Below are 27597 nucleotides of genomic sequence, written 5' to 3'. Positions count from 1 at the left end.
GTATTTGTTTCAGTTTTTGTAATCTGTCTTGAGCCCCAGTTCTGGGGAAAATGTGGGATATAAATGAATAAAATAATAAATAAAGCCCACACTGTGATGTACATTAATCAACACTCTTTTTGAGCAAGTGAATGGGACTCAAGGTTTCTATGTGCATGGATTTTTTAGTGTGCAGGTGCATTCAGTCATAAGATCAGTGGTGCGGTCAGGGCAGGACTTTGGGAGCAGAAATTCAGGGCTCTACTCAGAGAATGAGCAGGAGGGCATGATTGCAGAGAAGTAAATCCCACTGAACTCAGTAAGCATGCAAATGATCAATTCATTCTCAGCAAACTTGCACAGGATCCCATTTGTTACCTCCTGGATTAAAAAGCAGAGAAATTCACCAATAGGCAACAAACCCTGTGGTTTAAGAAGGTACCTATAGCCAACAGATATTTCTATCAAACTTTTAAAAGCAGAGAAATTGGGCAGCTACAGTGAATGCACCAGGGGAGCAAGAAACTTGACCTCCTGTCTGAGATACTGTACTGCCCTGCAAATATGTAAAAATGCAAATACAGTTTGGGTTGGTCTTTCACAGTCCAATTCACTTCCTGTGTAGCTTGGAAGAATTTGGTAACATGAATTTGGAGTTTGGGACGGTGGGCGGGTGGGATGGTGGGCACTGAGCAGAGGGAAAGCTCTTTTCCAAAAGGAAAACATTGTTAATAGTATCATTATTTTTCTGGGTTTCCTCCAGCTTTTTATTCTACAGCAGACATGTCTAGTCTTCCATGCAAATTTAAACCAAAGATGTCCCTGACCACATCCACACCAGACATTTATTCTACTTTAAACAGCCCCTCACAGAGCTACAATCACCAGAAGAGGGGCTGACTGTTAAACCTCTCTGGCCACTGGAGCTCTGTCAGGGGAATAGGAGTCTCCTGTCAGCACCCTTCACAAACTACACTTCCCAGGATTCTTTGTTTAAATGATTGTTTAAAGTGGAAAAAATGTCTGGCATGGCTGTAGCCCCTGATTAGCCAAACCAAACAGCTGTTAGCCTGGCTGTGAGAACACCGACAGTTGGTTCTTACTGAGCACGCCTGATGCTATGATAGACATCAATGCTAAATTTCTTAAATTAATTAAAAATCAGCCATGCATTCTTTTTAACTTTTAAACTGCAGAAGATGAAGGTCAGAGTATGGGGCAAGGTCAGTAATAGGATTACAGGTACTCTGTGAACATGGCTGATTTTTAATTAATTTCAATAAATTACAAGACCACTGACAGAAAAAAGTCAAAGGGCTGATTTTTTTTCTCTTGTACACTTTGAACTCTGGATTCTCTCTGAGTGTTTTGTGTATTGCCATGAAAACTTAAAGTGTTGTTAAGCAAGCGTTTCTGAGTTCAGGACTATAAGTTTTGTAAGATTTTGTTTTGAAATGAGCTTATGGGAAGCAACAAAATGGCATAGAGGGGTATATTCAATTTAACGGTAGAATGTGGAAATTCCATGCTGGCTATATTATAAAGCCACTCTTGTGGCTGTATAATTAGGTGTGATTGACTTCTAAGCATTTTTTGTACCATCTGTAACACTACAAGGAAATATCACTCTGGAAATTATTCATATGAGGAAATATCTTCCAAACCCTTCTTCTATTGGCTATATGGTAAAACACAAAAGAGGAAAAAAATTGCTTCTTAAATACTATTAAAAAAATCCATGTCTATTTAAAATGCACAAAATCACAGTAAATGACTATCAGTAATAGCTACAACTTGAAAGGTTTCTAGCGTGTCTATCATTAATATGGATTATAATCTTCGTGTATAAACCTGTCTTGAAATGAGGTATCATTTTAGGCTGCAGTTTTGAACGCATGTATTGTGACTGAACATGTTTGGATTTACTTTTTAGTAAACATACACATGATTGCTGTGTTAAACACTGTTTAGCTGCAGTTCTTAGTGGAAATAAGCCCCAATCCAATCAATAAATGTGGCTTATTCCAGTTCCAGTCACCAAATTAGAGTGGTTAAACCATGAGATCCCAAACAATGGGAACTGTGCCTGTATTCGTGATTAGGATCTTGTGGTTTAACCACCCTGGTTATAAGTACAAAAGTAGATTAACAGTGCAGTCTTATACTTGGAAGTAAATCCAAGTGCAGGTACAACAAAGGCATTAAATAACCAGGATAAATTAATTTGGGGTATATATATATATATATCCTCAGGCATCATCATCATCATCATTATTATTTTATATCCCACCCTTCCTCTGAAAAAGAACCAAGTGATAGAACAAAACATCTAAAAACAAAACATTTAGAAACATTTTAAAAACAATTTCAATACAGACTGGGATTAAGGTGGGATTGATGCGAAAGCACTCCTAGTGAAGTGTGATGGATTGTAGAATCACAGGCTTGAGCCTGCGAGACTCTGCGAGCAGGTCTGTCACCCTTTGTAAAGGTGGAAAGCTTCTGAAAACGATTTCCAACTCTTCCCTTCGAGGCATCGTGCGGAAGCTGGAACGGAGGCTGTGGCTAGCTTGGACTTGTTACAAACTGAACCGTTTGCATTTCAGAGCTCTTTGGCTCCACTGCTTACAGTTCCCGCCTCCCCATCTCCTAAATATACATACAGAGGACAAGACTTCATTCTTCTGATGAGGTGGGCTCTTCCCCGCTCCCCAAAAGTTTATGCCACACCATTGTTTCTTTTAAAATGCCCTAAGACTTCGTTTGCTTTAGTTAGAATTTTACTGTACGCTGCTCTTTGGTATATAACCTCTACCTTATTTTTCCTGTATGTTGTTAACGCTTATTTGTTAGCTTTACATTGCATTTACAATTGTTGTGGAGATGCTTTTATTCACACCTTTGTATCTTTTCGACGAAGGGCGCTTGAGAAATAAGTGTCAACAAACGCACTAAAAAAAAAGCAACACGTTTATACACCGACAGAATTAAAGTTTAGATTTGTTTTCTCTCCCTTTAAGTGAGGATTTGACAGAGTAAGTATAATCTCAGGCGAGAGGTAGGGACACAGCAGAGGTGGTTTTGTTTGTATTGTTGTTGTTGCTGTTTACTAAGCTTTACTTTTTGACCTTAGTTTGCTCTGCGGAACAAGCCGACTGGGCGGGAAAAAGAGCAAGCAAGGTGGGGTTTAAATGAATAACTAACTAAGACATGCTCCTCTCCCCCAGCTCCTTCACCTCCTCCCGCCTATTTCCCCCTCCTTTTCGTCCTTGCCCCGCCTTTCCTCCCCCGGCACGTGATGGGGTCTTCTGAGGCCGGGCCGTATGGTGCCCTCGAGCTGACACTCGGCGCGGAGCTGGAAGGGGCGGGGCTCTTTAGGCTGGTCGCGGCAGGCAAGGCAGGCGGGAGGGAGGGAACAAGAAGAAGAAGAGAGGAACGAACGAACTAGGCGAAGCGGAAGGAAGCAGCAGGGACACCGTCTTGTAACCGCCGCGCTGGGTGTCGGGAAGACCTCCAGTTTGGGTGAGTGGGCCGTTATTTCTTTTGGGAAGGGAACGGAAGGAGGGCGGGGACGGTTGAGCCTCGCGGGGGGTGGTGGTGTATCTGACTGACGTGCATGGAGGTGTAGGGCTGTTTCCACGGCTTCCTCCCTTGCTTGTTAAAGAGCTGTGTGGGGAGGGGGCGCTGCTCTCTTCACAAATATTAGCTCTGCCCCCTTGGTCCGTTTGTTTGCAAGAGGATGAATGGGAGGAAGACCGACAGACAAGCGCGCTCTCGTTCTCTCTCTGCCCTTACAGCTTTCCTCACGTTTTCACTATTGGACATCTTGTTAATTAAATTGGAGTAACTCTTCTTGACCCCCCTCCCATTTTCCCCATCAGAAAAGCACATTATAGTCTCCGTTCCACCCGTGGGTGGAGCACTGAAAGGTGTGCGTGCGCGTGTGTGTGAGGAGAGGGAGGGGTCTAAACCATTTTAAGAACTCCTTTCAACTTGGCTGAGTGGAAATATGACAGGCGAATTTAAAGGGTAACTAATGTATCATGTGCCCACACGGCACTGAGTGAACGCGTCTTGCTGCTCTGCTTTTTCGCTGACGATAGACAGCGATTTGCGTGCTCTCTTGGATTTTTTTAAAATTGTATAATAGGTGGGGTGGGATGTGTGGGTTGACTTTGTGGTTCCCTATAATTGCTTGGTAACTCTTGTGTGTATGTGTGGGGGGGGCATGAGGAAGAAATCACACTTCCACCTTTCTCCCCCTTTTTGGCCCAGTATGAAAAATCATAGTTCTCTTTCTCTGACTAGTGCAACCTGATTCCATAAATAAGTAGGAATCCTAGCTTTAAGAGTTTCTTTTACCCTCAACAGCCAATGGCTGCATTATGCCTGGAAGCAGGAATGCTTGTGCAGTTGATACATAGAACAGATGCCACCTCTCTCCATTTTCCCAACTCACCTTGTGTAAATTTTCTTGTGTGGAAAAAGGTTCTAAAGTGGGCAATATTGTAGTGTTTATTTGCTTCTGTAGTAAAAACCTAATTTAGTTATAAGATCTTTTGTCTTGTATACTTGTGTAAATGTGGTCTATAGTATACAATATTTACAGATGTATGTATAGTTAGCCAAGTAATGCGAACACACACAGAAGTTAAAGTAAGAATGCATTGCGTAACTTCATTTCTTCGTTGAAGGCAAATTATGAAGAAGGGGGGCAGCTTAGTGACCAGTCTAAGCGGAAGTTCTGCATTCTCTCTACCCTGAAAACTGCCTATACAGGCCTCAAAATGGTTTGAGCCTTATTTGTTCGTCTGTGCTAACCACAGTGTATCAGCCACAGATGATACATTGATCCTAGCTATTTATAGTTGGGCAATTGTAGTCAGCATCATAACAAAAAAGTATATAGAGAGGCAAGGAACTGATGTTATTATGTTGCATGCCCTTTTTAAAAAAAACCTTTGTGAAAATTGGCTTTTAAAAGTTGTTTGGTAAGCAAGCGCGCTATGCATTTAGAAGATGACAAACTGAGTCTATAGTCAAGTTTTAAGAATGGTAAACCTTGGCTTTTATTTTAAAGGAAGACAAATTATTGAGAAGCCCTTGAATACTTGCAAGTGTAGGTGTTCAGGAAGAAATAGACTATCTCTACTGTCCATGCTTACAATCTGTGTGTGTGTGTGTGTTTAAATCTTTAGGCTTATTTTGAAACTATTTCAAATAAAATTGAGTACAAATGAGTCATACAAGCTGTCAAGCAAAATTATTCCGATGAAATTTCAGTGTGTGAAATTGATTTCCCTTAGCAAATGTGAAAAGAACATTGTTATGAAACCCATGGACTTGGCGTTGCATGGCATGTTTGCTTTTCTCCCATGGTGACTAGAAATGTTGCTGCTACTTTCTCCAGATGATTCTGATGTACTTGACGCTTCTGAGTAATTTTGATATTAAACATTGAGAATAATGCAGGCCATTGTATTCCTCTGCTAGACAGAATTTTGTCTGAAATGAAAATATAGGTTGTAGAAAAATTGCATAACAGACAAAACTATTTATGCCAGGGGGTGTACATTATGTTCTTGAATGATATGCATCCAGAAATTGTGGGCTTAATGGAAATGTGCTTGAATTAAAGTTTGTTTCTGAGATGCTGACAAGTCACAACATAAGAGAAAACATCAGTTGTGCAGAGGACAGTGAGCTGGATTTTATTTCATCTGGCCTTGATTTAGTAAGAACCTATGACAGTTGGGATCTGAATGTCCTCCAATGCAGCCTCGATGACTAACTTTGTTTGTCTCACAGCACCATTAATGTGTTCATAGCAGCTGTAGGGAATCATGTTTGCCAGCACAATAGTCTGGGGTATAAGAACCAAATGACTATGTGTGAGTTTGTTTGTATTTTTGGTTACATAAATAGCAGCAATTTTTTTTCTGTTTTCACTCGGAAGGTGCTATAACTTTATCTAAGGTTTTGATTCTGAACCTTAGTTATTATATTAACTGAGCAAAGCAAATTACAATTGGTTTTAAATAGTATCCAGGATAGGAATTAGAAATGTACCTCATGCACAGATATGATGATGCTGTTATTCTGCTCTCTTTAACAATCTAAAGATTGGTCCTTTTTTTGTTTTTGCTACAGTTGCTGCTGCTTTGAAAGTCAGAGGTTGGGCTCTGGTACTAATTTCAGATCTTGCTCACTTTAGTTTAGTGAAGTGTGTAGGTTTCATTGTCATGCTGCTTTGCTTTTATTGCCTCCTACATTACATCCGCTCTTTGAAAAGTACAAATTTAGTGTATAACACAGTTTAAAGTAATAAAAAATCCACAGTGACAGTTCTGATGCTTACAGCGCAATCTAATGCATACCTATTCAGAACCAAAGCCCCACTGACTGCATTAGCATGTAATGCCAAATCATATTATAGCACAATGCTCATGAGTTGGTTTCAAGTTGCTTGATTTAAAAAAGCCATGGTTAATGTTAACCATAGAGACCCAGTGTGGTGTAGTGGTTAAGGTGTTGGACTACGACCAGGGAGGCCAGGGTTCGAATCCCCACACAGCCATGAAGCTCACTGGGTGACCTTGGGCCAGTCACTGCCTCTCAGCCTCAGAGGGAGGCAATGGTAAACCACCTCTGAATGTCGCTTACTATGAAAACCGTATTCATAGGGTCGCCATAAGTCGGGACCGACTTGAAGGCAGTCCATTTCATTTTCAATGTTAACCATGGCTTGCTGATTTGGACAAAACAAAAGTGAAGCAACTCCAACTGTGTGGGAGGAGGGGGAGAGCCTAAGCCCAAGGCTTGCTTGACGTTCATTGGGGATTATGCACATCATGCTAAAATGTGGTTTAACACAAGGGTTTAACACAAGAAATAATTTATAGAAGCAAGAGGTGAATAAAACATTTGTTGGTGAAGATCCACTATATATTAGTTTTTCTCTTGTAATTTTAATAGGACACAGATGTTTTATTTCTGGGGTTACTTTTTTATTCCCTCTTTTTCAAATTGTGGTTACAATCCAACCAAGATCTTTAAGATGCTTCCTTTAGGTTGTGCTGGACCAGTGGGATTTCTCTTCCTCCACTACCATTTTCTTTCCTCTGTTCTACTTTACAATTGGCTTCTTAAATGTGAAGATATCTTTAAGGAAAAATAAAGCAACTTTCAATGCCAAAAATTATAAAAATAACAGCAGGTTAGGGAGTCCTACTTCATTACGCCTCTCTGTATTATGGTCTATTTCTGATGTACCATTTCATGTAACTTATTACTGATTGCTATTGGATGCGTTCTTATGCACCTCTGGTAGTATGTTGGGAGTTTACAGAGTGGGGTTATTTAAATAATTTAGTCCAATCCAGATGTGGAGGTCCATGTGCATATCAATCACTGGCTTTGGAAATGCATATGCAAATATTTATATTTATTTATAAAAGTAATTATATACCATCATCTCATAAAATGCCTGGGCAGTGTATAACAAAATATATACAATTAAACAGAAACATAATTAGTACAAAATATTCATTAAAATGACTGGCTAATCCAAAAAGTTTTAAACGGTTGCATAGGCTTGACATAAAAGTGTCTTCAAAGACACCTGAAACTCAAAAGTGAGGAAGCCTGCCATATCTCTGTTGGTAAGGTGTTCTGTGAGATGGGGCCGGCAACCTAACTCTCTAACATGGGGGCCAACTTGAACTCAGTGATTGAGCTGGGATATAAAGGCTCAGGTGGTCTTTAATAAGATGGGCATTTGTATGTGGATGATGTTTGCCTATCCTGCATTATGCTCACTTGGATGCACATTCAAATTTGCATCTCCATCCTGGAACGGCAAACCCTGTGTGTCTAGAGCTGACTTGGTATGTCTGTCTTGTGGAAACAGACGGAAAACCTCTTTCTACTAATAGTATAATCTCTGAACCAGCTAAGAACTATGGGTACATAAATGAGCCTTGAAGGATACTTAGGCTTGCATGTACTCTCTTTCCTCACCTTATATGCTGCTGTTCCTTCCTGGTCTGAGGTAAATCAGACTTTGCCATTTCATCAATTTATGTTTGTGTTTGCCATGCAAACCAGATTTGGAAGCTAGGACTGCACTGTTATCTGCAATCTTGATTTGTGGTAGGGCAAGGGCAAACCATAGCTTGTCAGTTCAGACAGAACAGCAAACTGGTTTATTTTAAACTAGGGAGGAAGGGAATTACAATGTGTGAGATGGGGAGGGAGCATGTGAGCCCAAGTGTTCTTAGTCTTAAAAACTAATTTGCATAGTGCCAAAACATGGTTTAGCATTTGGTCTGAATAATTTCATTCAGTCTGAATCATCACTGTATGTTGTCTAATTGAAGTTTAATCTTTGTACTTTGTTAGAACAGAAACTGCCACCTTTAGATGTCAAACCTATGAACTAGCTTCTTTTTTAATCCCACTTTGAGAAAAAAATCAGTACTCAAATATATGTAACAACTGAAATGTTATATAGAAATTAAAGTTACCCCATACTTGCTTAATCCATAACAAAATAGGTGAGATCTTGACAGGATCCTGGAGGTACTCATTTGGGTTTTGGCAGATCTCTAAGAGAAGGGAGTTGTGAGGCTGCTACTAAGAGTACTTCTCTCACTATCCTTATTGTTACTGTTAAGAATGTGCTCTGTTGATCCTGAAGGTTGTGGTGGAAGAAGGAAGAGAAAGCAGGTAGGTCCCAAGGTGTTCATCTTTTTTTATTGTTAAAACCAGAACTGTTAATTGTGCCTAGGAGATACAGGGGATCCACTCATCCAGTGTGCTTCCATCTTCATCTGGAGGTGAGTTCACTGGAGTTTCATGACAGTCCAGGATAACCCCACACAGAGTGCTTTGTAGCTTCAATGCCATTGAGTGTCTTTCACCATCTGAAGATGCTCTTTCCAACTCGAAGTGCAGCCTTTCTTTGATAATAACTACAACCAGCTAGTCTCCTCTCTAAAATGCAGCTGCTAGTGTTCTACTAGTTTTTATTCTTGTTTTATGGTTGTAGCTGTTTTTTAAAAACAAATGTATATTTTATTGTTGTAACCCACCCTGGGACCTTGGGGTGAAGGGCAGCTAAGAAATCTAATAAATATTAACAGACTGGTTGCTGGGAACATCTCATCTATGTTGAAAGAATTACACTGGTCTCTTTCTGAGTTTAATTCCGAGTGCTGGTGTTCATCATCTAAAACCCTACATACTTGGGACAGTGAAGAACATATTTGTTCTATTTTGAGAGATGGGCTCAACAGTGCAGAGGCAAGGCAGTGCATCAGTGGCACCTCAGATAGTTCTGTGAAGGGCTCAGACTGGACACCCTCTAAGAACAGAGCTTGTTTAAGCAGTAGTCATCCTCAGACAGAGCATTAAATGGGAGCTGTCTCAATAGCTAGCTTTGCCTTTTCTTTTTAAAGGGCCCCAGCCTGCTTTAACTCTGACAGAGTGGGGGAAACTGGCTTCACTAGGGTTTCTGAGTTGGGGTTCTTGGGAGTCAGAGGAGGGCAGCACAATCTCTTCAGGGTCGATAGTTACTGGCATGCTCATTTTGTCCAAGTGCTGCTGGTTATGTACATCTGGAGCTGGCTCAAAAGGCAGTTTGCTCTGCAGCTCTGAATCCCTGAAGATGGGGAATTTAGTTCCAAGATCATAACAGTGTACTTTTACTAGCCTACCTATGTGCTACAGTCATCTTTGAAGGCATTTTTCTGGGTGCTCACACCATCTGAGGTGAAGTGGGTAGTGACTGAGGATAGGGTCTTCTCTGCCATGGTACTTTTATAAAACATCCTTCTGAAAGAGGCTTAATCCTTTTCTGGTAATGAATATTTTATTTTCCTGTGATTTTTACGGCTTTTATGCTGCTGGTTTATTAGTTCTATGGCTTTTTATTATTTTCTTCTATTGTAAACTACTCAAGTAATTGTACAAAAGGTTGGTATATATGTCCAATATATAAATTGTTTTGAAGCACTTGATCCCGTTACCTTGCTGAAATAAAGCATATCTGGGTCCTGTCAGTGCCTGGATGGGAGACTGCCTAGGAATGGTGTACATACAATTTTGAGTTCCTTGAAAGAAAGTTTTAAAACAAACAAAACTCCTCTGGAAGTTAAGATGACAAATATCAGCTTAGAATACATCAAAATGTCAGCAAAGTCTTACAGTTTGTAACTGGTTTTTTATCTTTAACCATTGTTCAATTACTTTGTGAATTGGGGAAGTTGTCATTATAGCAGCATAAATACAGATAAAACACACAGAACTGTTGTGTGCAATGTTACCTTGTCAAAGCTATTTTTTAATGGAAGTATGATTAAAGAGGATACATTATTAATGTTAACAAATGGAAATTGTTGTATTTTGTTTATTATTTCTGTTTCACCTTTGAGAATACAAATCCTTTTATAAGTAAAATCAAGATATATTAATAAATTTACAAGAAACAACATCAAAATATCACAAGTCATCAGGATCTTTCTCCCAGGGCAGTTGGTGGTACTGGTAGAGATCCATGATAGATAGAAGGGGACAGTCCACCTGAAGCAGGAACAGGCTCTGAGGAGAAGGCATCTAGCGTCCTTGTCACGAACCTGCCCTTCACCAGGGATTATCCCTCCTGACATACCACGCTTGGTTCAGGAAATTCCCACCCAGTGGGATGCCTGCCTCAGCCTGGGTCAGATATGCTCTCTGCACCACAAGCTTCAGCCATTCCGTCTTTCGCCCCATCCAAAAGATGACCACTTGTGTGCCCTGTTAGCACAATGGCATGTAGGAATAGGAACTGACTAGGACCCTGATATGGTAGCACCCGTGACCAGTTAGACATGCAGGGATTTAAATGAACAATATAACATTAAAATACAAGACGTTAAATAGTATATTGATGTATAGTCCCTATCTTTCCTACCTGTCCTACCCTCTCTAACTAATATGTAATCCACCCTTTTCCACCCAGCTCACTCCCACAACACAACCTCCCTCCTTGCACTCCATATCCCAACCACAAAACTCCTAACTGTTAAAACCAACTGTCTTTTATTCAAACCTCCCTTAGAATTCTCACTTACACACACCCTCCTGGCTGGCAGTCTTACATCACCTATACTCCCAGGCATTCCATTAACTCCTTCAAACCCATAACACATTTAATAACGGTTCCCAACAAGAGGTTTCGTTACAGTCCTCTACCTGCATCCCTCTCTTTACACTACTTTATTTTTCCTTGGAAATGTCTCCACATTTAGAAATTCATTGTTTTGTAAAATAAATCAGATTGGGCAACTGGAATAGATATAATACTGGTCAAATCTAAAATTAAAGTTGTAAATAACATTTTTCATCTAGGTATCTTTAGAAAGCATGCATATTCATGTATGCTGCTCTTCATGCATGCCAAAATTAGTATGTTAACAGTTTCAGTGCCTTCATTTTTTATTATAATGAAGCGTATATTAATGAGTTGCCATATAAAAACTTTTCTGAAAAACTTTTCAGATATTTATACTGCATATGAATTTTACAAAGACCTTTTTTTAGTTTTGTTGACTAAATGTAAGTTTAACTCGCTAAATAAGATTTCCATTGACTTGAGGACAGTGGAAGCATTTCAGGAAAAAGTATAGGGAAATTTCCTGTCCAATTTCCCCCCCCCCCCCAAAAAAAACCCACATCACTGATTCTAGTTGTAGCTCTGAAAAACAACTTTGTGAAAGATTTGGTTCACCAGTTCATCCATAATATGAGATTGGTCAATAAACAACTTACAGCAGAGGCTTCTTAGGTGACTTGTGTGGTAATAACATTTTTTTTTTCTTACAGTTTTGCTGAGAAACGGGAGGAAGAAAAACCACAATGTGGCTTTCCTTTCACCTAGAAAGGTGAACACAGTCTTTTAAAAGAGATGGCCGACAAGAGTGGAAAAATTCTTTCAGGTCCATTATACATTGAAGTTGAATATGATTATGAATATGAAGCAAAAGACAAAAGGATTGTGATAAAACAAGGGGAGAGATACATTTTAGTGAAAAAGACTAATGATGACTGGTGGCAAGTCAAAAAGGATGAAAATTCCAAACCATTCTATGTGCCAGCACAGTATGTGAAAGAAGTAACTCGCAAAGCACTAATGCCACCTATTAAGCAATCAGGCGGGCTGCCAAACAGCTCGTTAAAACTTATGCATGGGTTACAGAGGTCAACAGAAAATGTGAATAAGTCTCCAGAGCTTTCTGGTTTTGGGAAATCTTCTCCAGTTCAAGTGTCTAGTGTAGTTCGGGATGCCAATCAGAATCTGGGACCAAACAATAGCCCAGGTCAGAATTTTGGCCTGAGCTTGGACCTTGCCCAAAATAATGGGAAATCTAATGAATTACAGTTTCCTAAAGTTTCCAATCAGAACAGGACCTTCTCTGTGTCCCATTTTCCTTATTCTGAATGTATGGAAATAGAAAAAACCAGCTTTTTGCAAGAGCAGTCCTGTGACTCTGCAGGAGAAGGCTCAGAGAAAATCCACCAGGATTCAGAATCTGGAGATGAACTCAGCAGCAGTTCCACAGAACAAGTACAGGTAAGATGAAATGCATGGCATTAAGTTTTGTTGTTCCTTTTAAATATTTTTTCTCTTAAATAAAAATCTGAAATTCCTTATTCTAGGAATAAGCTTGCTTGTGTACACTCGGTTCTCAATTCTTATACCAAACGTAAGGACCAAGGTGCTGTTGTTTTTGTCAGAGATCAACTCAGCAACTGTGTGTCAGTGAGTAAGAATAGTTAATATTGGGTTGTAGTTAATATTTTCTTGGTGACACTTTGTGGTTTGTTTTTGTGCAGTTGTCCTCTAATTTGCCTTTTCTTACAAAGTAACATTTATTTAAAGTGTTTGTTTAACATGGGGAAGATGATTGGATTAGATCAATTTAGCCTCTAATGGTCAAAGTAGGTATCCTCTTGCAGAATATCACTCTAAATAGAATGAAACTTCAAATGGCCAATAGAATGGGATAGCTTTAATATTTTGTTGCATCTTAGTAGTCACTGCTGGACACAGGATTAGGCAGACCATTTTTATTCTTAGGGCTTCTGGTAGTTCTCACAAGCTTATGTTTGGAGTCCCTTTTGAGCTATACTACTACAAACTCAGAGGAAGGCAATTGGTACCACCTCTGAATACCTCTTACCACAAAACCCCTATGAACAGAGTATCAGAAATGCAACACGAGATAATTACACTGTACCTGCTCTGTAAAGATATATATAATTCTGCTATTTTAAATGTGCTGGTCTTGGACCGAAATAAATGAATTGAAACACGAAATAGTGCTGGAGACCCCCAGGTCAGACGGCACTCCTTGAGCTACTGGGGAAGAACAGAGGACAAGGACAAGAAGCTCTGTGACTACTGACTCAGCTGGGTCAAAGCTGAAAGGAAGCCCAGAGGCTAATGTGCACAGATATGAAAGGAGAGTCCAGGGTTGTACAGTAGGGCCCCGCTTTACAGCACTTCACTTTACAGCGTTCCGTTAATGCAGTGGTTGTGAATTGCAGAAAGGCCCCGCTTTACAGCGCTTGTTCTGCTTTTCTGGCTTTTTTTTGCTGCCGGGCACCATTTTGGTCAATGTAAGTCAACAGGATCCGCTTTACAGCGGTTTTCACTTTACAGCGGGGGTCTGGAACGTAACCCGCTGTATGAGCGGGGCCCTACTGTACAACACTCACAATAGGAACATGGAATGTGAGAAGCATGAACCAGGGAAAGTCAGAAATTGTCAAAAAAGAAATGGAACACATCAGCATTATAATAACTTGGTGAGAGTGAATTAAAATGGACAGGAATGGGACATTTTCAATCAGGCAACTACAAAATATGCAGGAAATGAAAAATTAAGAAGAAACGGGGTTGCTTTAAATGTGAGAAGAGATGTAGCAAAAGCAATTAGGAGCTACAACGCAAGGTCTGAGTGAGTTACATCAGTGAGATTAAATGGGAAACCTATTAACATAACCATCATCCATCTACGCTCCACTGGCAAATGCAGAAGAAGGGGAATTGGAGAGAAGTACAGGAAGAAATTGATTACACACCAAAACAAGATGTGTTGATAATCATGGGGGACTGGAATGCAAAAGTGGGGAACAGAGAAGAACTAGGAATTGTGGGGAAATGGGGCTTAGGATTCAATATACATCCCAATTCCAAAGAAAGGGGATCCCAGGGAATGCAGTAATTGTTGAATTATTGCCTTAATATTCCATGCAAGTAAAGTAATGCTCAAGATTCTACAACAAAGGCTCTTACAATATATGGAGTGAGAGCCAGTGTGGCGTAGTGGTTAGAGTGTTGGACTACGACCTGGGAGACCAGGGTTCGAATCTCCGCACAGCCATGAAGCTCACTGGGTGACCTTGGGCCAGTCACTGCCTCTCAGCCTCAGAGGAAGCTAATGATAAGCCGCCTCTGAATACAGTAGGACCCCACTTTTCGGCAGCTCACTTTTTGGCGTTCCACTAATATGGCGGCTTTCAATTAGAGTAAGGCCCCACTCATACTGCACTTGTTCCGCTTTTATGGCGTTTTTCAGGCTTCGGGCACCATTCTATTGAGTTCCACTTTTCGGCAGGTTTTGCTTTTAGGCAGGGGTCTGGAATGTAACCCGCCATATGAGTGGGGACCTACTGTACTGCTTACCACAAAACCCCTATCCATAGAGTCGCTATAAGTCGAGATCGACTTGAAGGAACTCCATTTCAGTTTTTTTCATATATGGAGCGAAAAATGCAAGATGTCCAAGCAGGATTTAGAAAGGAAAGGGGCACCAGAGATCATGTCGCAAACATATGTTGGATAATGGAACGGACCAAGGAATTACAGAAGAAAGTCACCCTGTGCTTTATAGATTACAGCAAAGCCTTTGATTGTGTAGATCATGAAAAACTATGGAATTCTTTAAATGAGCAGCATCTGATTGACCTGATGCGCAACCTACACTGTGGACAAGAGGCTGCTATAAGGACAGAATATGGAGTAACCAATTGGTTCCCCATCGGAAAGGGTGTGAGACGGGTGTGTTTTATCACCCTATTTGTTTTATTTATTTATTTATTTCATTTGTATACTGCCCCATAGCCGAAGCTCTCTATACTATACTCTAATCTATATGCAGAACATATCATACAGTAAGCGGAATTGGACCAAGATGAAGGAGGTGTGAAAATTGGAGGGAGAAATATCAATCATTTAAGATATGCAGACGATACCATACTACTAGCAGAAACCAGTAATGATTTGAAACGAATGCTGATGAAAGTTAAAGAGGAAAGCACAAAAGCAGGACTACAGCTGAATGTGAAGAAGACTAAAGTAATGACAACAGAAGATTTATGTAACTTTAAAGTTGACAACGAGGACATTGAACTTGTCAAGGATTATCAATACCCTGGCACAGTCATTAACCAAAATGGGGACAATAGTCAAGAAATTAGAAGAAGGCTAGGACTGGGGAGGGCAGCTATGAGAGAACTAGAAAAGGTCCTCAAATGCAAAGATGTATCACTGAACATTAAAGTCAGGATCATTCAGACCATGGTATTCCCGATCTCGGGGTATGGATGTGAAAGTTGGACGGTGAACAAAGCGGATAAGAGAAAAATCAACTCATTTGAAATGCGGTGTTGGAGGAGAGTTTTGTGCATACCATAGACTGCGAAAAAGACAAATAATAGAGTGTTAGAACAAATTAAACCAGAACTATCACTAGAAGCTAAAATGATGAAACTGAGGTTATCATACTTTGGACACATCGTGAGAAGACATGATTCACTAGAAAAGACAATAATGCTGGGAAAAACAGAAGGGAGCAGAAAAAGAGGGCCAAACAAGAGATGGATTGATTGCATAAAGGAAGCCACAGACCTGAATTTACAAGATCTGAACAGGGTGGTTCACGACAGATGCTTTTGGAGGTTGCTGATTCATAGGGTCGCCATAAGTCGTAATCGACTTGATGGCATATAACAACAACAAACTGCAGATGCAGTGGATGCTAACTACTTTGGGTCATATGTGTTGTTTCTGATATATTAATGTAAACGCACTAGGTGTAGATTAATTTTGAGGCACTAGGTAAGATTATTGTGTTACTAAGCTCCAAATCAGTTTAAGGTTTGGGGAAAAGATAGTGAACATGGTAGCAACAGTTACCATACTGGCTTCCTACCAAGGCTATGTACTAACTGACTTGAGTAAGATAGAATCAGAGCAGAACGTCACATTGGTTTTGCAAATGAATGTTCCCACATTTGTGTTTGCTGAGTTTCAGGGGTGGAGGGTGCATTTGTACCAGAAAGTTGGTGGGCAATAGGACAGGATGCTTAATCCTTCCTGTGCCTCTGGATTCTTTCTTGCAAATGGTTTTCTGTTTCTTCTTCTTCCAATTGTGTTTCAGTCTTGGAGCCTGGCTAAAGGAAGAAAATGAACTAAAAATGGACCAGGTGGTATTTTAGAGGGGAAGCAAGCGTGAGAAGGGATAGGGATATCTATTGCAAATGTCTCTATCCTGAATTACTTTGCTGGGGAAGTTTGTGTTTGCTTTGTGTTTCCTCTAGATGAAGCAGACCTAGATATTTAAATTCCAGCTAGATTTTACTGAACTATACTCCTGCTTTTTATAAATATCTCAAAAGTGAGCATTGTTTAGCAGAAATCAGCTGGGTAGAAATTAAGGCCTTCACAAGATGTTCTCATGACTGTTTGTTGCCAGAACATTCCAGGCTGCCTACAGTTACCTTGAAACAAGTGTTAAGCTAAACGAGTGTTAGCACTGTACAGTGAACTTGAATTGGCCTAAAAGGCAATAAACTCACGTGGAAGAGGGATTTTGATCAGATTCTACTTAACAAGGTTTGCTGTCTGTGTCTTGCACATTTAAAATCTATATAAAAAGTATCTTTTAGAAAATAGAAGGGATTTGTTATATACAAGACAGGCGGTGTAACAGTTTGCTGGGATTTGAACCTATGGGTAGCCTCTTAAGTTTACTTGTCAGTTTACAATTTACAGGTAAACACTTAAAATGGCATTTTTATGTCAGCAAAGAAAATATAATCTTATTTTAAAAATGACCCATATTGTAGTTCCATTAAAATACAGTATGTACATGATTTCTGTTAATGTCTAGCTTGCCAGAAGAAGCTAGTGTTTCCCCTCTGCCTATTTTATCAAACTTTTTAATGACCAGATAAAACCAGGATATAGAAACAGCAAGTACAAATTTTCTGGAAGGTTATTGTTTGTAAGTTGTATTCTACTCTGCTAGAACTGTGTTTTCCCTATAGGTAAATATTATTTACTATAGTAATGTATTAAAGATGGAGTGTGGTGTAGTGGTTAAGGTGCTGGACTATGACCTGGGAGACCAGGGTTCAAATCCCCACACAGCCATGAAGCTCACTGGGTGACCTTGGGCCAGTCACTGCCTCTCAGCCTCAGAGGAAGGCAATGGTAAACCTCCTCTGAATACCGCTTACCATGAAAACACTATTCATAGGGTTGCCATAAGTCGGGATCGACTTGAAGGCAGTCCACTTCCATTTTAAACATGCCCCAGGAGGTTGTGCATGAGTCAATATGAGTAGGATATTCTTAATATAGATTAGGTTTTTTTAAAAAAGCCTCTGTCTCTTAAATTGCAACGCCCTAACATTCTGTTGCCTGCATTCTGCCCATTAGACATCAATTTCAGGGTTTTTATTTATAGTTTCTAGTTTTCAATTGGTCAACCGCTGGCTTATTTTTGTTTTTTTATGGAAATGCTTTGCATGCCCCCCCCCCAAAAAAAATCTGGGAGGGTACGGCTGAATTTTCAATAAATGAGTAATGCAGCATAGCACATTCATGCCTTCAGTTCCTTTTTGGGATTTTGTGTGATCTATGTCAGATTGTTCACTGTGAACTTAATGGGAGCAGCATACATCAGCATCAAGAAAAGCAGTTATATTGGATTCAGTGTTTAAAAGGGTGACAGTTTCCCATCCACTCTTTGAATGAATAACAACACCACAGAATGTATTCTGATGTCATCCTGTGTTATATGATCTAAGGATGCTTTAATGAAATTTATTGCTACCGCCTTACATAAGAACATAAGAAGAGCCTGCTGGATCAGGCCAGTGGCCCATCTAGTCCAGCATCCTGTTCTCACAGTGGCCAACCAGGTGCCTGGGGGAAGCCCGCAAGCAGGACCTGAGTGCAAGAACACTCTCCCCTCCTGAGGCTTCCGGCAACTGGTTTTCAGAAGCATGCTGCCTCTGACTAGGGTGGCAGAGCACAGCCATCACGGCTAGTAGCCATTGATAGCCCTGTCCTCCATGAATTTGTCTAACCTTCTTTTAAAGCCGTCCAAGCTGGTGGCCATTACTGCATCTTGTGGGAGCAAATTCCATAGTTTAACTATGCGCTGAGTAAAGAAGTACTTCCTTTTGTCTGTCCTGAATCTTCCAACATTCAACTTCTTTGAATGTCCACGAGTTCTAGTATTATGAGAGAGGGAGAAGAACTTTTCTCTATCCACTTTCTCAATGCCATGCATAATTTTATACACTTCTATCATGTCTCCTCTGACCCGCCTTTTCTCTAAACTAAAAAGCCCCAAATGCTGCAACCTTTCCTCGTAAGGGAGTCGCTCCATCCCCTTGATCATTCTGGTTGCCCTCTTCTGAACCTTTTCCAATTCTATAATATCCTTTTTGAGATGAGGCGACCAGAACTGTACACAGTATTCCAAATGTGGCCGCACCATAGATTTATACAACGGCATTATGATATTGGCTGTTTTATTTTCAATACCTTTCCTAATTATCCCTAGCATGGAATTTGCCTTTTTCACAGCTGCCGCATACTGGGTCGACATTTTCATCGTGCTGTCCACTACAACCCCGAGGTCTCTCTCCTGGTCGGTCACTGCCAGTGCAGACCCCATGAGTGTATATGTGAAATTAAGATTTTTTTGCTCCAATATGCATAATTTTACACTTGTTTATATTGAATTGCATTTGCCATTTTTCCGCCCATTCACTCAGTTTGGAGAGGTCTTTTTGGAGCTCTTCGCAATCCCTTTTTGTTTTAACAACCCTGAACAATTTAGTGTCGTCAGCAAACTTGGCCACTGGACTGCTCACTCCTAATTCTAGGTCATTAATGAACAAGTTGAAAAGTACAGGTCGCAATATCGATCCTTGAGGGACTCCACTTTCTACAGCCCTCCATTGGGAGAACTGTCCGTTTATTCCTACTCTCTGCTTTCTGCTTCTTAACCAATTCCTTATCCACAAGAGGACCTCTCCTCTTATTCCATAACTGCTGAGCTTCCTCAGAAGTCTTTGGTGAGGTACCTTGTCAAACGCTTTTTGAAAGCCTAAGGAACCTATGTCCACTGGATCACCTCTATCTATATGCTTGTTCACACTCTCAAAGAATTCTAATAGGTTACTGAGATAGGACTTTCCCTTGCAGAAGCCATGCTGGCTCTGCTTCTGCAAAGCTTGTTCTTCTATGTGCTTAGTTAATCTAGCTTTAATAATACTTTCTACCAGTTTTCCAGGGACAGAAGTTAAGCTAACTGGCCTGTAATTTCCGGGATTCCCTGTGGATCCTTTTTTGAATATTGGCGTTACATTTGCCACTTTCCAGTCCTCAGGCACGGAGGAGGACCTGAGGGACAAGTTACATATTTTAGTTAGCAGATCAGCAATTTCACATTTGAGAACTCTCGGGTGGATGCCATCCGGGCCTGGTGATTTGTCAGTTTTTATATTGTCCATTAAGCCTAGAACTTCCTCTCTCGTTACCACTATTTGTCTCAGTTCCTCAGAATCCCTTCCTGCAAATGTTAGTTCAGGTTCAGGGATCTGCCCTATATCTTCCACTGTGAAGACAGATGCAAAGAATTCATTTAGCTTCTCTGCAATCTCCTTATCGTTCTTTAGTACACCTTTGACTCCCTTATCATCCAAGGGTCCAATCGCCTCCGTAGATGCTTTGAATGTATTTATAGAATTTTTTGTTGTTGGTTTTTATGTTCTTAGCAATATGCTCCTTAAATTCTTTTTTAGCATCCCTTACTGTCTTCTTCCATTTCTTTTGCCAGAGTTTGTGTTCTTTTTTATTTTCTTCATTCGGACAAGACTTCCATTTTCTGAAAGAAGACTTTTTGCCTCTAAGAGCTTCCTTGACTTTGCTCGTTAACCATACTGGCATCTTCTTGGCCCTGGCGGTACCTTTTCTGATCTGCGGTATGCACTCCAGTTGAGCTTCTAATATAGTGTTTTTAAACAACTTCCAAGCATTTTCGAGTGATGTGACCCTCTGGACTTTATTTTTCAGCTTTCTTTTTACCAATCCCCTCATTTTTGTGAAGTTTCCTCTTTTGAAGTCAAATGTGACTGTGTTGGATTTTCTTGGCAATTGGCCATTTACATGTACCGTATATTCCGGCGTATAAGACGACTGGGCGTATAAGACAACCCCCAACCTTTCCAGTTAAAATATAGAGTTTGGGATATACTCGCCGTATAAGACTACCCCTGCTTATGACATGCAGGTACTTAGCAGGAAAACTGTCACTTATAAACTTATAAATATTAATATTTGGATTGTCCAGTTGTTTTGTTTTTGTGCCTAGGAATTACCACCAAAAACTGGGGAAAGATGTGAGAAATCTTTTTTTTAAAAGCAACATTAAATGCCTAGACTCTAGTTTCCAACACTATGGAGTATTTATTGATTGATTAAGAGAATTTATATCCTGCCCTTTTGCTGTTAAAAACAGAGCTCAGCACAGCTTACAAATATAGTAAAAACAATAAAAATACACAATCAGAGAAAAACAAGCCAAAATGTTAGGAAAAGGAGTCTTTCACACCACATGCTCAGTTCTAAATACTGTTACAGCAAGTTTTACAAGTTCCTCCAGTATTCCACTGGTGCAGGCACTCAGACATTCAAAGTACTGTATGTTTCTTAGGTTTTATAAAAGCAGAGCTTTGCTTAACTCAAAATTTCTTCTCCCTTTGATAACCACATCTACACAGGTTCCACCTCCATACTCAAAATGAAACTGAGCCTGGAAGTGTACAACAACCCCACACATACCTTGCTAATTCGATTATCAATGCCAGGATGTCTGTCTTATTGACTACTCTCCTGCTCCCCCCCCCCCCCACACACACCGGGCATCATGAAAGACCCAGTCCTGGGCTCAGAAAGAAAATAAATATCTGGTCCTCTTCAAAGTATTGATAAGCCTCTTGTTTTAATTGAAATAATACTTATAAATTCTTGCTCTTATCACCAATGGGAGTTAATTATCTTGCATATGCTGCTGTTGCTTCTATGGCTGTAACGGAGTGAGGTTAAAGATAAGTGAAATGCAAATAGGAAAAAAAAATACAGAAGGCAGTAACACTTTCCTAAATGTAATACCATACCAACCACAACAAGATTCCTATAAGGCAAAAAACTAAGCATCTCACAACCAGTCAGGATTCCTAACCAAAAACCAAAAATATGATAAATGAAGAAATATTTATGTAAGCATAACTATCAAATATATTTATTATTTACACAAACTGTAAAGATATTTATAGTGCAATCCTAAATTTATTTATTCAGAAGCAAGTCCCAGCGTATTCAATGGGGCTTACTCAAACAGGGACAGAAATGCAACGTCAAGTGATAAGCAACTTCATTCACACAACCCAAAATTCTGAATCATGCCACTTTACACTGTTTTGCAACTGTTTATACTTGTTTTTATGGTTATTGGATTTTAAATGGCTTTATTTCTTGTTGTGAGCTGCCTTGGTTTCCAACCGTACCTCACAGGGGTGTTGGAAAGACTCCATACACACACGCACACACTGCAGATGTATAAATACATACAGCCCATATAATAGTTTATTGTCAAACCAATTGGTCATTGCAGAAAAATCAGTATTAGTTTTTTTAAAATCAGTATTAGTTTCCTACAGAATAAAAACTGCAATACCTAAATAAGCCCTGCCTACTTGCTTTAAAATAGGACTGGGGGGGGGGCAGAAAGAGAACACAAACACAATTCTTTTTTACATTCACTCCAAAGTCCCATTGATTTTCAGCACATTCATAATCATGTCTACTCAAAAGTAATTCCTACTGAATTCAATAGGATTTACTCTGGACATATGGGATTAGCACTGTTTTTACCCCCAAAAGCAACTATTGGGAAGGTTTTCAAAAAACTGCCCAGGCTCTGACTCCTACACACAACAGGGGGAAAAACTGAAATGTATATACCTAACCCAATTTATGAGATTTTCAGATAAACAGGAGGGGAAACCACCATTTTCTGGCCTCGCAATGAAGTTTTGCAGACACTGCCACCAAACAAACACTTCACTGATTGGCTGAAATCCTGAACGGCGGGGTTAAAGCTACAAAGTGCTATACAGTAGTTTAAAAAAAGATTTAACCGGGGGGTGTGCCTGACGTTTTTATATATATCTCGAGAACCGCACCACCTAGAAACTTAATTTTTTTTTTAAATGAAAGCTGAGAATCCAGGCCACCTAAGGGGCTAGCCGGGCGCCGGGTGGCATGCTTAGAATCCGGGTAAAACCCGGCTAGCCGGGCAATATGGCAACCCTAATAAGACGACACCCGGCGTATAAGACGACCCCTGACTTTGGAGAAGATTTTCCAGGGTTAAAAAGTCGTCTTATACGCCGGAATATACGGTATGTTTAATTTAATAGCACTGTGGTCACTGCTCCCAATCGGTTCAACAACACTTACATCCCGCACCAGGTCCCGGTCCCCACTGAGGATTAAGTCCAGGGTTGCCGTCCCTCTGGTCGGTTCCATGACCAACTGGTCTAGGGAATAGTCATTTAGAATATCTAGAAATTTTGTTTCTTTGTCATGACTGGAACACATATGCGGCCAGTCTATGTCTGGGTAGTTGAAGTCACCCATTACTACCACATTTCCTAGTTTGGATGCTTCCTCAATTTCATATCTCATCTCAAGGTCTCCCTGAGCATTTTCATCAGGGGGACGATAGATGGTCCCCAGAATTAAATCCCTCCTGGGGCATGGTATCACCACCCACAACGATTCTGTGGAGGAGTCAGCCTCTTTTGGGGTTTCCAGCTTGCTGGATTCAATGCCTTCTTTCACGTATAGAGCGACTCCGCCACCAATACGTCCTTCCCTGTCCTTCCAATATAGTTTATATCCAGGGATAACCGTATCCCACTGGTTTTCTCCATTCCACCAGGTCTCCGTTATGCTCACTATATCAATGCTCTCCTCTAAGACCAAGCACTCCAGTTCTCCCATCTTGGTTCGGAGGCTCCTAGCATTAGCGTACAGGCACTTGTAATCAGTGTCTCTCTCCAAGTGTCTTTGGCACTTGTGGTTTGGCCTGTGATGATTTTGCTCTTCTGCTTCTGCTCTAATTTTGCTCTTGCCTTGTTATCCAGTTGTCTCAGTTCCACAGTTGTATAGGGGATTTTTAATAAACAATATGCATTTTGAAGGATTTTTTTGCCACACAGACTCGTGTGAATTTTGGCAAGTTTATTTTCTGCACCAGTACTCCATCTTTATGTAGGAATAAAAAGTGGCTTACATCTTGGAATGATTTCAGAACAAGGAATTCAGTCTGCTTCCTCTCCCTCAGCTGTCACTGGTAGTAGCCATTCCAGCAAGCTACCTCAGTGGGAGAGATGAGAAGCCTGGCCCATTCCATCAACTTTGTGGAAGGACCAGCTCCATCACGCATCTTGTGCCACTGAGATGTTTCTATTCAAGCTGGCTATTTATTATCAGAACTACTATTCAACCTTAAGAATTAGTGTGTGAGATTGCATTTTCTCCTCTTCCCTACCTTTCCCTTTTGTGTCATGTCTTTTAAATTGTAAGCCTTCAGGAGGGGCTGTCTTGTTTTGATTGATTGTATGGAAACCTCTGTGGAAGTCTTTTTGACTCAAGAGTGGGAGACAAAACTCTAAATTAATCAATAAATAAAAATGGAAGGCTGCAACATTTATCTGTGAAGGCAACATTATTTCAGTTTCTCTTTTGGCTATGTCACCTTTTCCCCACACCCATTTGCATCTTTGATTTATGTCTGCCCTGGTGCAGGTGCATTTCTGGCAAACCATGTTGCACTCATCTAGCAAAACATGTGCAAGTTGCAAAGCAGACTTGGAACAAATATATTTCAGTCCTCAGAATTACTGTCCTCCCTTTCAAAGTTTAAACTGGTTTTCCATCACATGTGCAATTATACAACCCACCTTTCCTCATATACCACAGATTGTAACCCCGGTTTGAAGGGGTTTGGAAGGGACCTAATTTGCATAACTATGATTTTATGCAACATGTGCATTGAGGCAAGCCATGTTTAATTTTGGAGAGGAAGGGGTGTGTGAGGTGTCTGTTTTCCGGACTGGCTCCTTATTTGCGGTATACTTGAAACCAATGCTCAGACTTCAATTTCTGACCTGAATGTATATTTACTAGTGGGAATCCCCCACACATGGGGCATGGTATCCCAAGGTATCTTGTTGTCCCTGGGAAGGATCTTTTTCCTGCTGCTTGGCACAGTTGTCATATGTTATAATTAGGTTATTTGTATCGGACATTTTTATCATATCATTCATCTTTTACTGAAGATGCATTTTTAAAAAACTTTAGGGAGAAGGGCCGCCATGCAGTGGTAGAGCACATTCTTTGCATGCAAAAGGCCCCACATTCAGTCCCTGGTATCTCCAGGTAATGAGGTTGAAAATACTTCAGTCTGAACTATTGAGAGCTGCTGCCAGTCAGTGTAGATGATCCTGAACTTAGATAGACCAGTGGTCTGATTTATTGTTTCTCACGTTCTCTAGCATGTACAAAGTGAGGAGACAGAGACTTCTTTCATTTGTGCTGGGGCTATGGAGCTGGTAAGAAAAACTGGAGTTTACTAGACTCAGCACAAATGATGTATGTACTGTTTTTGCAAGAGGAATGGAAGGACTTCTCACGTGTGTGGAGCCTTGGAGAGGAGGAGAAAAAGAAAAAATATTTTGTGAGATCTTGCAGGAACAGAGATGAACTGCTGGACATGCTTCTCACTAGACATCTGAATTTATGGCCACCTGTTCTTATCAATTGGGATGGTGCAGAGATCTAAGGGGAGTTTTGTGCACCATTGCATCTGGAGTGCTCTAGTCACATTTTTAAAACCCTCATGCAGACATGTGGGGTACTTGTTGGCCCCAGGTGCATTTTTCATTGTGTAATTAGATTTATCTTCATTGTTTTTAGATTTTTAATGTCTAGGTATTGTATGCCTATTTTGTACGTCGCCCAGAGTGGCTGGACAGCCAGCCAGATGGGCGACTAATAAATTCAATAAATAAATAAATAAAAATAAATAATTTACACATAAGTAGACCTACACATTGTCACAAACTGTAATCTGAAAAATGTCCCCAAATTTCAGCCAGTTACCACTTACCGTTTTCCTTCTGGAAACAAAACACAGGGGGGCCAAAAGTACCCTAGAAGACCTGGGGGCAAATTTCTGCCTTTTATTATGTCATTTATATATGAGTAGACCTACAGGGTTGTTGTTCTAGGATGTTATGACAAACTGTCACCCGTACAATATCCCCAAATTGTAGCCAGTTACCACTTATGATTTTCCTTCTGGAAACAAAAAACCAATGGGGTCCAAAAATATCTCAGAAATCGTGTTGCTTTCTCAATATGCACGGAGAAGGGGCCAGAATATACTGCTCAGGAAAAAACTTCTTACTCTGAATAATTGTTTGTTGTAAATAATTGTTGTAAACTGCCCAGAGAGCTTCGGCTATGGGGCGGTATATAAATGTAATAAATAAATAAGTGTTTTTTTGGCTCAAGGTGCTTTGGTAATGTCAAGTACACTGGTGGTGACAGAAAGGTCTCTGAGAGAGAAAGGGACCCCATCCTTCCATTGGAAATCTCATTGGGACCCAAATATGACCCAAAGTCAGCCAATGCAATTTTTTTCCAGGTCTACACGAGGATTTAAATGCATGTGTTTTTGTTGGTTAGAAATCTTACAGTGTCATAACTTTTAATATCTGTGTTAAGTTGTTCAATGTTGAGTAACCTTTATGCGATGTATACAGAAAGTTCACATCTGATTAAAATGCTTGCCATGCTTTTGCATTTAATGCCTCTGTAAATCTTATTTTGTCTAATGAGATCCAACAGCTTGTTGTCATGCTAAAATATTACCTTTTCTCATTTATAGAGATGTTACTCTTAGTAGCAAGTTGTGTTAATTGTTACAAATATAGGCACTGGCCTATTTGCAAAGATTGCTCTGTCTTTCATCGTCTTTACTAATTGACTATTGCAGAAACTGTGAAGCACTAAAGAAGATTATCACCAGGAAGACTGTGTCTTTCTTTGATGAATCTTGTGTGGTAATGATCTTGCAAAGAGACTCTCTCCTACCACTGCAGGTTTTCCTTGAACATATTCACCCTAGCTAACATCTATAACACTGTAAATATATGTTAAGGATGTGCATTTATCGTTGAGTGACTCTCCTTCAAATTCAAATTGAAAGTTTTGAAATGTGACTTTTCTCATTGTGGCTGATCCTCCACCCCCTTGCATAGGCCTCTGGTGGTGGTGATGGTTGTTAATTTTCTTTATATACTATTTTTCCTCCCATTTAGGAGCCAAGGGCAGTATATGGCATCAGTAAAATACAGTCAATTCATTACATTTAAAAGAAGTCCTACATTCAACACAGCTTAACATAAAACTGCACTAATATATTTCAGCTGTGTCCATGGAGCATTCAGTTCCCCAAAGCCCAGACAAACAATGTCTTTAGTTGATGCCTAAAGGCCACCAGTAAGGGAGACAAACATACTTCCCTAGGGACAGGGAGCGGGAATTCCAAAATTGGGGTGTAGGTGCCAAGAAGGCCCTGTCTTGTTTAATTACCCTGTGGACCTCTCTCATGGGCCGGACCACAAGCAGGGTCTCGCCGCTGATCTGAGGACATGAGCCAGCAGATACTGGGGAGGTGATCTTTAAGTACTTGGGCTGTGTGCCATTTATGTCTTTGTATGTCAGTACTAACATCCTGCCCACAGTGCAGTACCTTAAGGATCAGTGAATATACTCCCAATGTGCTGCCCTTCTTTAAAACTGGACAGCCACATTCTACATGAGCTGTAGTTTCCTTACTTAATTCAGAGATAGCACCATGTAGAGTGCATTGCATTAGTTTACACGTGAGTTTATCAGGGTGTGAGTTACTCAGGCCAGACTATCTCAGGAACAGCTGTAGCTGAGCAGAGGTGGCCCTGACCACAGAGGCTACCTGGGTTTCTAGTGACATTTTGTAATAAAGAAGCATACCTGTTCTTTTGGAGGAATGCTACTCCGGCCATGACAGGCTATTTATCTAATTCCGAGACTCAAGAACAACCTATCCACAAGATCTCAATTGTATTGGGATTCAGCTTCAGTTTATTGGCTCT

General features: G+C 40.3%; 1 protein-coding gene across 9 annotated transcripts in view; it reads left to right on the top strand.

The window, feature by feature from the left end:
- Positions 1-2576: 2576 nt before the first annotated feature.
- The window catches only part of ARHGAP12 (Rho GTPase activating protein 12), a 100115-nt gene continuing 75094 nt past the window's right edge, over positions 2577-27597 (top strand). For 3 of the 9 annotated variants that reach the window (XM_061587278.1, XM_061587272.1, XM_061587269.1), the window contains exons 1-2: positions 3336-3501; positions 11845-12592. In XM_061587278.1, the coding sequence (XP_061443262.1) occupies positions 11927-12592 (666 nt within the window). In that variant the 5' untranslated portion in view covers positions 3336-3501; positions 11845-11926. Of the gene's footprint in view, positions 2672-3334; positions 3502-11844; positions 12593-27597 lie in introns of those variants that run through there. The other 6 variants (XM_061587273.1, XM_061587271.1, XM_061587276.1 and 3 more) reach the window with 4 other exon arrangements.

Source organism: Rhineura floridana, chromosome 10 (assembly GCF_030035675.1).
Source record: "Rhineura floridana isolate rRhiFlo1 chromosome 10, rRhiFlo1.hap2, whole genome shotgun sequence".
Taxonomy (NCBI): Eukaryota; Metazoa; Chordata; class Lepidosauria; order Squamata; family Rhineuridae; genus Rhineura; species Rhineura floridana.
The sequence above is the reverse complement of the archived record's forward strand: the minus strand, read 5'-3'. Positions and strand labels throughout refer to the sequence as shown.